Source organism: Hemiscyllium ocellatum, chromosome 14 (assembly GCF_020745735.1).
Source record: "Hemiscyllium ocellatum isolate sHemOce1 chromosome 14, sHemOce1.pat.X.cur, whole genome shotgun sequence".
Classification (NCBI taxonomy): domain Eukaryota; kingdom Metazoa; phylum Chordata; class Chondrichthyes; order Orectolobiformes; family Hemiscylliidae; genus Hemiscyllium; species Hemiscyllium ocellatum.
In genome coordinates, this window is record NC_083414.1 from 18,610,848 (window position 1) to 18,623,519 (window position 12,672).

At 37.8% G+C, this 12,672-nt stretch overlaps 1 protein-coding gene across 11 annotated transcripts in view; it reads right to left on the reverse strand.

Annotated features, from left to right (window-relative positions):
* Positions 1 to 12,672, reverse strand: part of setd5 (SET domain containing 5) — a 159,949-nt gene that overhangs the window by 34,459 nt on the left and 112,818 nt on the right. For all 11 annotated transcript variants that reach the window (XM_060835435.1, XM_060835434.1, XM_060835433.1 and 8 more), the window contains 2 exons: positions 11,514 to 11,655; positions 4,711 to 4,961 (listed from right to left, as the gene is read on the reverse strand). In XM_060835435.1, the coding sequence (XP_060691418.1) occupies positions 4,711 to 4,961; positions 11,514 to 11,655 (393 nt within the window). The remainder of the gene's footprint in view (positions 1 to 4,710; positions 4,962 to 11,513; positions 11,656 to 12,672) is intronic.

Consider the following 12,672-nt stretch of genomic DNA (forward strand, 5'->3'; position numbering starts at 1 on the left):
AAATTTTGCAAAAGAATTAATCTAACAATTTATTTCACATCAGTTTAAAAAATTAATTTTACTACATTAAATTCAAAACTTTTGATACTTTGACTTCTGCTGTAAATTCTGTGCAAATCTCTTCCTAAAATGACACACTTACACTTGAACTAAAGGCCAAGTACAATAGCAAACTTCTTGCCGCATTGCAGAACAATCCAGTCAGAACATTGCTCTCCCTTCTATCTTGACTAGAAACACTGAACAGAACTACTGTCCAACTGTGACTGAAATCACAACTTGGGGTCTCTTGCATTGCAGGGCTGAGTATAACACACCAAGTGTTCACCCACTGTTGCAGCTTTTTGAATTTTTTTTTAAGAAATACATTCTAGCTTCCAATAGTTCCATGATTTAATTCAATCAACAGCTGAGCTACACAGGCCTGGGCTCAAGAGGAAAATAAAGCAAGGTCCATTTATGATTATTACTCAGTGACCACTGCAGGAATGTCTGTGAATTTGTAACTTGAAGATAAGATAGAATTTATTTTCTCACACCACTAAAACTCATAGATAAATAAAGGCCAGCTGGCACAACTGAAAATGTATTTGAGAGGAATCAATTTCTTCGAGAGATAAAACGAAAAAGCTGGATTATTCCTGGTGTCTGCTGTCAGACTTTTGTGATTTATCACAAGCTGCTAAGAGATATTTGAAAGCTGCAATCCTCTCTAGGAGGTTATTTGTCCTCTGCTCGCCATCACTGAGATCAGGAAATAACGTCTACTGGCAATTTTCTATCATGCCTTATCCACCAATCAATTTGTTAAAATTTGTGTTAAAAAGGATACTATTTGTGATATTGTAAACACTTACAATACTGACCCTGTTATTTCCAGTTAATTTCTGGCAGCAGCTTCCAGTGACAGTCTATGCAATTCAATACAGGAAACAATTATGTAATAGTAGCTTCACTGGCTTGGTAATCTAGAACCTCAGACTAATGCTTTTGGGTCATGGCTTTGAATTCCAACATGGCAGATGGTGAAATCTGAACTCAGTAAAATGTGGAACTGAAAAAGGCTAGTCTAACAGTGATCATGTTACCATTGTGATTGTCATAAAAACCTATCTAGTTAATATCAAGGAAGGAAATGTGCCAGCTTTATCCACTCTGGCCTATGCAAGACTCACAGAAATTAACTGCCTTCTGAAATTACCTAGAGAGCCAATCCATTCATGGATAATGAAAGATGGACAAAAAGTGCCAGCAACTTCTACAACTCATTTAAGAACAAGAAAATTTGTAGAGACTAAAACTTACTCCTCAAAAAAGATCAAGAGATAAGACTGATTAATATGGTCATTTGGTACTTTTTATGTACAAATTGGTTACCACATTTTATCTACATAAACGGTGGTTACTCTGAAAAGAAATATTCACTAGATAAGTAAAACACTGGATTGAGAGGATGTGAAAGACTTTTTTCTAAACAGAATTCCTCTCTTCTTATAAGGAATTGTAGAAATTTATCTACAATGCAAGTTTTTCAAATATTGAAAATCTTCTTTCTGGGGATCCTGGATTATTTTCTCAAGAGGCAATGTCACCCTGCTCTTCTAGAACTTCAAATGTCTAGCGTGCAATGATCAAAAATTTAGGAATGAGATCACAACAGCTTGAGCATGTGTTGATTAGGGAGGTGTGAGGTTGCTTGTCTCAGGGGACCTGGATGCTGAATAAATTACAAGTCTGTGAAATTTGTAAGCGAAGTAAGGAGAGCAGCAGATGCAGCAAGTGTGAAATAGATCACCAGAAGAATTTAGAACAAGAAAGAAACTTGGCATGAAAATTGAAAAATGACACTTTACATCTTTGAATATAAAGGACTGCACATTATTGAAGTGTATGTCAAAAATAAACAACTTAACTGGACAAGATAGATTTGTGGCAAGACTTGAAAGTACTGGCAAATTTGAAGCTTTCAAAATTTATATATTGTGACAAATTTAAGAAGTTAATACTAAATTGAATGACATAGCTGGAATATTAAAAGTTCAAGATCCCAGAAATAATATTAGTCCAATTGTGTTTAGAAAAGGGTTTAGACTGGACTTCTGAGCTATTGAAATGTTCAAGTAAATAAGTGGTTATGATTCTGTATCTGTTAAATATCTAATATGAAAAAGACAAAATTATGATGAAGTATAACTATCACGCTTTGAATTAGTACGTATTTGCATTTGTCTGACTTTGAAAAAGATCTGCAATATGAACTCACAGTAACTATGAAGACCATGCAGAGCATTAAACCTCAACAGTGCTTTAAGTCTAAAATGTCTTGACATAAACTTAAAACATTTGAATAATGATTTAATTATTAAAACTTCAATTCTCCACATCATACAATGAACCAAAAATAGCTTGTAATTACTTAAGGAATATAGGAACATTTCTGCAATAATTACTGAATTCTGTTTGAAGGCATTAATTTAGAACAAGCTCTTATTAAAACCTGCTCTCTGCATAATGTCATTTCAGAATACCACTTTACAATGTTGACTGTCAAGACATTTATAGGAAATTGCTCTCAAATATTTTACGGAAGTAATATAATCTGGTTGCAGAAGCTTCAGAAGTTGATAGGGCCACTTGCCTCAAAACAGCACGAATGCTAGCAACATGGAACCAATCCTCTAATCCTGAGTACATCACATCCACTTCATGGGCACTTTAACTGGGGAAGCATTGAATGGAGTTTCAAGCTTCCGCCCACAGGGAGGTAGTGAAGTTAATTAATCAAACAGCTAAGTCACCCTATGCAATTGGATCACCAGATGTGTAGGTAGAAGTCTGGGAGTAAAAGATGTGTCAAAATGTAAGTTGGTATCTGGGGGAGAAATTCTGAAAGGTTAATTAAATCAAAGAAATATACTGCAAACCCACATACCAAATCTTTCACAATAATATTTCTTGTTTTACTCCAAAAATCCTAGTGCATGAAGCAGAATGCTTTGCTAGAAACAAAGGCGTATAAACATTAGTACTGTCATTTTCCTAATGTGGGATTAATGCTAATTATCATGTCATGCATATTTAATGTTAAAAACGAAAGTAAGGTTTAGATCATTGGCATTTCCTTTTACCGATGTCGTGTGAAATGCAAACAAAAAAGAATTATATTCATCTTCAATAACCTAATCTGTGTCAGTTAATGATGCTGCAAAGAGCTGGTTAAACAGCAGGTCATAACTTTTGTCTTATGAGTAATCAGGAAGAGTTTGAAATGAAAAGTATGTGGACAAAGCTATTGGATATCTGATTTTATTGGAATAGCACTGCAGATTTTTAACATTTTTTGGAACATATCACACAGTCCTGACAGCTTAACATTTTGCCTTTTTGAATGTCAAAATATCTCCAGATTGATCTATGCAATTGGGAGGGGATCTAAACCAGCCACCCCATAAGTGATGTTATAGGGAATCTATTCCTGCTATTCATTATTGTCATAAAACCATAAACCTATTTACAGGTAGAGAGCAAGTTGAAATGATCCCCACTGTCCTTTAGGGGGTGCCATTTTGGAATTAGCTTTATACTTTCTTCCACTTCAAAACAATCAATGTTATTAGGATATTCTTGTTCACATTAAAAGTATTATAAAACTGTTCCAATGGCTAGATTCCTATATTTATATATACACCATACAGTGCACATGGTGTGGCAAAATATTTAGATTTTCTCTTCTTTGATTCAATTTCTTTTGGCTATTAGTCACCCATTTCTGCATCAAGAGAACACAGTGAAATCAAACAATTCGATCCCTATTCTGCCCATCCCTTTCCTCTCAAATCCCAACAGGCTCAGCAGCCTGTCACCCAATTCAAAAATAAAAGTTTTGCTAAGTGGAAAAGTAAATTAAGCAAAACAATTCAAAAGGTGATTTTGCTTTCACGATCAGATTTAACCTATTTTTATCATATGCAATCATTTTTCAGCTATTTCTAAACAGATACTTAATTAAGTTTTATGGTTACTGCTGTTAATTCATAGACTCAGAGTTGTACAGCATGGAAACAGACCCTTTAGTCCAACTTGTCCATGCCAACCAGATATCAGAAATTAATCCAGTCCCATTTGCCAACATGTGTCCCAAATTTCCCTTATCCCTTCCTATTCTTGTATCCATCCAGATGACACATAAATGTTGTTAAGAATAAGAACACAGCTAAAAGACAGATTTGTTTCATACAATATGCACTTGGGAGAGGTAGGGCAATTGCATTGTATGTAGAAGGTGCCTCTAGGCTTCAAAACCACAAATGTTCATTGACATACTGCTAGCTCAGCTCTAATACTAATGCATTCATACTCCATACAAGCGGTCTCTAAACTTACAGGCACATCAAAATTAATCTGTATGATATGTAATTAAAAAACTTGTCTCAATGCTGAGTAATCCAATCAAACAGTTTGAATCAACATATTAAACATCATTTCTTATAAAAGCAAAGTGTTCGGTGTTGCTGGCACCAAAGTGAATGCGTGTTCAGCTGGAATGAAGCCATATAGTTAGATAAATTAAATTTATTCTTTTTTTAAAAAAAAACAAATTCTATCAAACAAGGTACAGCATTGGAACAGTTTTATTTTCTGAAACAATACTAAAACATTAACTTGCATCTTAAGTGTGGACGGCAGTCTCTTTATTCGAGATATATTTACCTCAAACTGTAGTGGGGTATTACATCGGCTAGCAGCATGGGAGTGAAGGGGAGAGTAAATTACATTATATCCATTTTTCTTCTCCTCTTCTCCTGGAAACAAGGTGCAAGGCGTCATTACTGTCGGGCTGGACATAACTGTATCTGTGACAGATGCAGGCGCTGATAATGGACTACAAGGTCCGGGCAAATCAGTCACACTCACGTCTGACAGATACCGTGCTTTTCGCTTCTTCAGAGGTGTTATCAACTCTACAAAACAAAGAAGTTACCAGAAATTCCATTATAAATTGCAAAGAAATACTTTTAAAACAAGTTAAGCAGCTGGGAAAAATTGAACCTGTGGATATTTCAACAATGCAATTATTCATTTCACTTAGGTTCTGTCAATGCTTCTGAGTTATTTCCAGAAAAGTTCAAGTATTCTTGCAGATATATCAGAATGCAGGTCAATGAGCTTACCGTTTGCCAACTTAGCAAAACAATTTCAAACCTTGTTTGATGAAAGAACCTTTAGAGATGAGTGATCACAAAATCATAGAATTTCACACTGTCTGAAAGTGAGGTAGTTTAAATCTGAACCAAGGGTGTTAAATTTGAGTAAAGGAAATTCTGAAAGCATGGGGTACAAGTAGATTCATTTAGGGAAATACATTAAAATTCATGACAAAATAGGCAATGGACAGTCTTTAAAGAACAATCACATGGCTTACAGCAACTGTAAATTCCTTCATGATACAAAAACTCTAAAAATATCAGTCAACTGTTAAAGATTCAAATTGAAGGCTTCTGAAGAAGTGAGAAATAATAATAAAAGATGTAATGAGGATTAAGAAGTTTTTAGATACAGCAAAAGAATTTGAATATATATAAAACAAACGGAAGAATAGAATGTGAATGCAAACTAGCTAAAATCATTAAAAAAGGAACTGTCACACTGCTTCAGGTATATCAAAAGGGAACATCTGGCTAAAATGAATGTGGGTCCATACAGGCAGAATCAGGACAGAATACACAAATGGCAGAGAAGCTAAATTATTCATTTGTATCTGTTTTCACTGAAGAAGGTACAAGAAATCTCCCAAAATTAGAGATCCAAGTTTCTAAGGAGAACGAGGAGTTGAGGTAATTAGTATTAGTAAGAAGGTTGGACTAGAGAAATTAATGGGGTGGAAAATTTATATATTCAATTTTCAAAATACTGAAAACAGGGACCTATAGTTTTACCAGACTTACATTTGTAGTAGTGAACATGCTTCAATCAAATCAAAAAGGCTATGATAAACAGACACTTGGAGAAAAATGGTTTGATGGGCATAATCAATAGCCATTTGTGAATAAAAATCAAGTTGAAAAAAACTTTGAATTGTTTTGAGGATATTAGTAACAAAATTGTTAAGGGGAAATCGATGGACAGAGTACTTTTGGATTTTCAGAAGGCTTTTGAGAAAATTCCCTACAAGACGTTGATTAGCAAAATTGGAGCACATAGGGTAGGAGTTACTATAATGGCATTGAAAGGATTGGGTAAGAGAGAAAACAGAGAGTAGAAATAAATGGGCCAGTTGTCCATTAGCAAACTGTGATTACTGATGATTTGAAAGTGCCAGTGTTGGACTGGGATGGACAAAGTTAAAAATCACACACACTAGATTACAATCCAACAGATTTATTTGGAAGCACTAGGTTTCAAGGTGCTGCCTCATCATCAGGTGGTTGTGGAACAGGACCATAAGACACAGAATTTATAGCAAAAAGGTTACAGTGTCATGGAGCTATGATGATATATTACTGTCTCTTCTGCATGCGCACACAAATAAGTTTATGGGGTCAATTTGTATTTGCTGAATTACATTTTATTTTGCTCAAAAACTGCATAAATCCCTTAAGATTCTGTAAGTCCTACTTTAGAAATAAACCAGTCTGACTCAACATTGGGACACAGACAGGTTTTAACCTCACACCTTTAATGCATTGTCTGAGCTGAAATGGCACCTAGAAAAGTTTAAGCCATCTTGAGAATGTAACTTTAAAGGAGTTCTGGGATTTACAGATTAAAGAACCAAAACTAGCATATTCCATTCTAAAAGATGAGAGATTTAATCTAAAACATGTTTGATATATCATTAAAGCTCCATGGTACATTAACCTTTTTGCTATAAATTCTGTGTCTTTGGGTCCTGTATCACAACCACCTGATGAAGAGGGAGCGCCTTGAAAGCTAGTGCTTTCAAATAAACCTGTTTGACAATAACCTGGTGTTGTGTGATTTTAAATGACTAGTGAGGTCCTGTAAGGATTAACACTTGTGTTGCAACTGCTTGCAAAATATATCAATGGTTTGGATTTGGGGACCAAATATTTCCAAATCTGCAACTGATACAAAACAAAATGGAATGTGTACTATGAGGGAGATATAAAGCAGCGTCAGGAGGATTTGAACAGGTTTAGTGAGTGGGCATGAACACGGTAGATGAAATAAAAAGCAGAAAAATGTGAGGTTATTCATTTTAGGAGGAGGCGCAGATGTGCAGACTTTTTCGTAAAATGGTGACAGCTTGGAAAGTGTAGATGTGCAAAGGGACCTGAATGTCCTTGTCACAAAGGAAATGACAAATATGCAGGTGCAGCTGCATTAACCGCAGCCTTAAACATTAGCCTTAACAGCAAAAGGATTCATGTGCAGTATCTTGCTTTGTGTTAGAAGAGAGTTCCAAAGACACAACTACCAAATAAAATATTCACTGAATTTGTTTTAAATGGGTTACCCTTAAACTTTTAAAACACTGAGGCCCAGTTCTAGATTCTCCCATGAAAAGGAAACATTTTTTCCATATCTATCCTGTCAAGATCCTTTAGGATCTTAAATGTTTCAAACAAGTCACCCTCTTCTTCTGAACTTCAATGGATTAAAGCCTAGCCATTCCTCCTAAGACAACCTGCCCATTCCAGGAATATTCTCTGAACTGTCACCAATGTCTGTACATCCTTTCTTAAATAAGGTGACTAACACAGTGTAGAGTGCACCAGGTGCAATCACACCAGTGCCCTGAATAACTGAAATGTAACCTTCTCCTTTTGTAATTAATTCCCTTACAATAAGTGATAACATTCTATTAGTTTTCCTAATTCGATATCATGCCTATAAAATGTTATGAAATTCATGCACGAAGACACAGATTCCGCTGCATCTCAGAGTTCAGTAATCTCTCACCATAATATGATTTCTTATTATTCTTCTGTTGTGGTTCTGCTCGCCGAGCTGGAAGTTTTTGCTGCAAACGTTTCGTTCCCTGGCTAGGGAACATCATCAGTGCTGTTGGAGCCTCGTGTGAAGCGCTGCTTTGATGTTTCTTCCGGTATTTATATTGGTTTGTTCTTGCCGCTTCCAGGTGTCAGTTTCAGCTGCAGTGATTTGTATGTGGGGTCCAGGTCGATGTGTCTGTTGATGGATGTTCTTGCCGTTTCCGGGTGTCAGTTTCAGCTGTAGTGGTTTGTATATGGTGTCCAGGTCAATGTGTCTGTTGATGGAGTTTGGGGATGAATGCCATGCTTCTAGGAATTCTCTGGCTGTTCTCTGTCTGGCTTGTCCTATGATAGTGGTGTTTTCCCAGTCAAATTCATGTTGCTGGTTGTCAACCAAAAGGACTAGCCACTCTACCATACGTCAGGAGCGTCTCAGAACTGACAGCCAGACTACTGCGACCCTTAGGACTCATAACAGCACACAAGCCAACATCCATGCTCAGACAACAACTCACTAGAACAAAGGACCCAATACCCAGCATGAGCCAAACTAACGTAGTTTACAAAATACCATGCAAGGACTGCACAAAACACTATATAGGACAAACAGGAAGACAGCTAACAATCCGCATCCATGAACATCAGCTAGCCACAAAACGACACGACCAGCTATCCCTAGTAGCCATACACTCAGACAACCAGCAACATGAATTTGACTGGGAAAACACCACTATCATAGGACAAGCCAGACAGAGAACAGCCAGAGAATTCCTAGAAGCATGGCATTCATCCCCAAACTCCATCAACAGACACATTGACCTGGACACCATATACAAACCACTACAGCTGAAACTGACACCCGGAAACGGCAAGAACATCCATCAACAGACACATCGACCTGGACCCCACATACAAATCACTGCAGCTGAAACTGACACCTGGAAGCGGCAAGAACAAACCAATATAAATACCGGAAGAAACATCAAAGCAGCGCTTCACACGAGGCTCCAACAGCACTGATGATGTTCCCTAGCCAGGGAACGAAACGTTTGCAGCAAAAACTTCCAGCTCGGCGAGCAGAACCACAACAACGGATACCCGAGCTACAAATCTTCAATCAGATTTTATTATTCTTCTCACCAAATTGGACAATTTCACATTATTTTCCATGTGCCACATCTTTGCCCACTCACTTAACCTATCAATGTCTCTTCTGTGCTCTTCACAACTTAATTTACTAACTATCTTTGTGCCATCAGGATATGTGCCAATTGTACTTGCAAATCAGTCAATGATATAAATTATGAATAGTTGAAAGTCTCCAACCCTGATCCCTGTGGCACAATACTCGTTGCACTCCTCCAGTCACAACAAGAACAGAACCCCCCCGGTCCTCATCTTCTACCCCACCAATCTCTGGACACAACGCATCATTCTCAGACAGGACTTGCGCAACTTTTCAGAAGATACCTCTAGGACACCCACACCAATCAACTCCACTACCCTATGGCCAAACACTTCAACACTTCCTCCCACTCTACCAAGGTCATGCAAGTCCTGGGCCCCCTCCACCACCAAATCCTAGCCTGGAAGAAGAACATCTCATCATGCACCTTGGGACCCTCCAACCACTCGGGATCAATGCGGATCCTGATCTCCCCTCCCCCCACCTTATCCTTGATCCAACCCTCCAACTTGGCACCGCTCTCTTGAACTTTCCACCTTCCTTGCCAGGTATCCGCCCCACCCTCCACTTGACCTATGGCCATCACCACCCCCATTCCCCCACCTTCATCTACCTATCGCATTTCTAGCTACCTGCCCCCCCCAGCCCCATCCCCTCCCATTTATCTCTCAACCCCCTTGTTCCCCCCCTCCCCCGCCCCCCGCCATATTCCTGATGAACAGCTTATGCTCAAAATATCAACTCTCCTGCTCCTGGAATGCTGTCTGACCTGCTGAGCTTTTCCAGCACCATATTTTTTGACTGTGATTTCCAGCATCTGCAGTCCTCACTTTCCCCTACTCATTACATTTAACAACCTGAAAAAAGACGTAATTACACCTACACTCTGTTAGCAGTCAATCTGATTTTACTGCTCCTCGGATGCTGCCTGAACTGCTGTGCTCTTCCAGCACCACTAATCCAGAATCTTCTATCTACACCAATATACGACCCCCTACCCCTGAACTTTCCATTTCTACAACAGCCTTTGTTGTGGAACCTTCTCAATTCCTTCTGGAAATCTAACCGCAATAGATCCTCAGTACTTTACTTCCCCAAAGAGCTCTAAGAGGTTGATCAAACGTAATTTCCCTTTCACAAAACCTGATTCTGTCTGATTACTTTTCAAGTATCAATCTAACTCAATATCTAAGAATTCTAACACAGACCAGCAGTAATATGAAATGAATTGAAGGAAATAAGCTAGGCATGGGCGAGTATCCAGGGAGGATACAATAGAAAAATAATGAATGAGGATAAAAGGTAGTACAAAGACCAAAGTAACACACTGGACAAAAGCAAACCATGAGGCAATAAGGATGGAGTCATGGGAGATAAACTGAAGAAGGATATTAACACGGCAGAAGAACAATAGGCAATATTTCAAAAGGAAATCAACAGCATTCAGGAGAAATATTTAACACTAAAAATCAGAATAAAAGACTGAATGTTGAAAGAGGCTGAAATTCAGGAAAGCTTTGTACAATACCAGAAAGCAGTGCTGCATTGGGCCGAATATAAGCATGAACTCAGGAGACTGAGGTATGGTGGTGAATTTTGCAGATGAGACTAAATTGGAGGATGCAATCAGTAAAGATGGAGGATAGAGAAACAGAATGTAGAGAAATGTACAGTTGCTCGTTTTGGTAGGAAGAATAAAGTGACTATTTATTCCTTTGCAGACAAGAAAATAAATTGGTAGAAGAACAAAGGGACCTAAGAATGCAGAGATATTAGTCACTAAGTGAAGCTCCATAGATTGATGACACCCTTTCTGGTGTATCTACACTATACCTTATCCAAAGCAGAACATATTTTCTATCCATCATAATCCAAACTATCAAAGTTAGTGATGGAATCATGCAAATATGCCAAGTAACTGTGAGAAGAGAGAGAGAAGAGAAAAGAAAAAGCTGGTGTGGAGCAGTGGAACACTAATATGAGAGAAAATTATTTTGGTTACTCCTCCTGACAGTTGCACTGTGACCTGTGCTGGCAATATACATACACTGAAACCAAATCAAAATGGGATCAGGCTTTGCTTTAATGCCTTGCCAATAATAATTGACTGGGCTGATGTATGAAGAATGACCACTTGATGGAAGTAAAGGGTCTGGGATTATACCTTCATCTATTATTCAATACTTAATCACAACCACTTCCTTACAGAAATGGAAGAAAAATCATAAGAAGTCACCCATGTTCATTTCCTTATACCTCCTCCTGGACATCAGTAGCTAGGAATAGATAATCTGATATCTCAGGTGCTTGGACTGCACGTGTACAGGCTTTGCTTTGTATAATGAGATAAAAAAGTTATGGTTTCCACTTACCAACTGAAGCGATGGTGCTATCCCGTACATCAGGAACAGTGCTGTTGTCACTGCTTTGGTATAGGGGTGTTGTTTCTTGTCCTTTATCTGGTGCATGAGGAGTTTGCACCATGGCCTCATCCATTGCCTGTTTTATCCACCGCTGAAAAGAATTAACCGATTAAGTATTTTATATGGTTTAATCATTTCACACATTTCTATTATACTACCATCTGTGGAGAGGTTACACTGTTCAGAAACATATACTGTACAGAAATATAAACAAAATTGAAAACACAAACCAAACACCAACAAACTTGCAAAACGAAATCACAGATGGGAATTCCATCCCAGAAATTCATGAAAAAATGCAGCTACTGACTTATTTTTACAAAATCTCACAATATCAAGCCTTTTTATAAGATCTGATGAGTGATATGATGAACCAGCAATGGGTTTTCATTGAGTCAACAGCATGCTCACACTTAGTCCCCAAGTCTCTACTTCTGTATTGCAATTTTTGAGGTACACTTGCATTGAGATCATACACATCCCATTGTGAATATCTCAAATTCTAACTCAGAAGCAAATAAATTCAAGGAGAAATCACTGACCAGAATAAAAGAATGTGCTCAAAAAAATAAGAACATTTTTAAGAAAAGCCTACATTTGCAATTTGATTAACTGCATTTAGCTCAAGTTAAGTTTCTTCTCGGGTTGAAGCATTTTATTGTGTTGGTAGTGTACTTCTGCAGTTCTACATCCAATAGTTACAGCACAATTCAGTCTAACTAAATGACAGACATGTTAAATAATTTGGGTTATCTTCATAATAAGGCAGATATTGTTCTATGATGCTCACTCTAGGCTCTGAGTGAATACAGCAGACATTATATGATTGTGCTTTGTGGTCAACCAGATATGTACTGGGGCTCAGCCAGTGGGATACAATCTTTGACTTGTTATCCTATATCTTTCGATGATGGATTCCACCAAAAGGTGCTACAATTTATTCTATTTACACATTAGGAGAAGCAAAAATCACCATTAAAAGGTGTCTGCAACTTTGGCATTCCCCAACGTATAGAAAAATGCCACAAATTAGCAAAGTTTGCTTGCAACCAAGTGAAGCAATGACCAAGACAAGTGTCTTGAATACCAGGGAGGATCCTTGAACAGA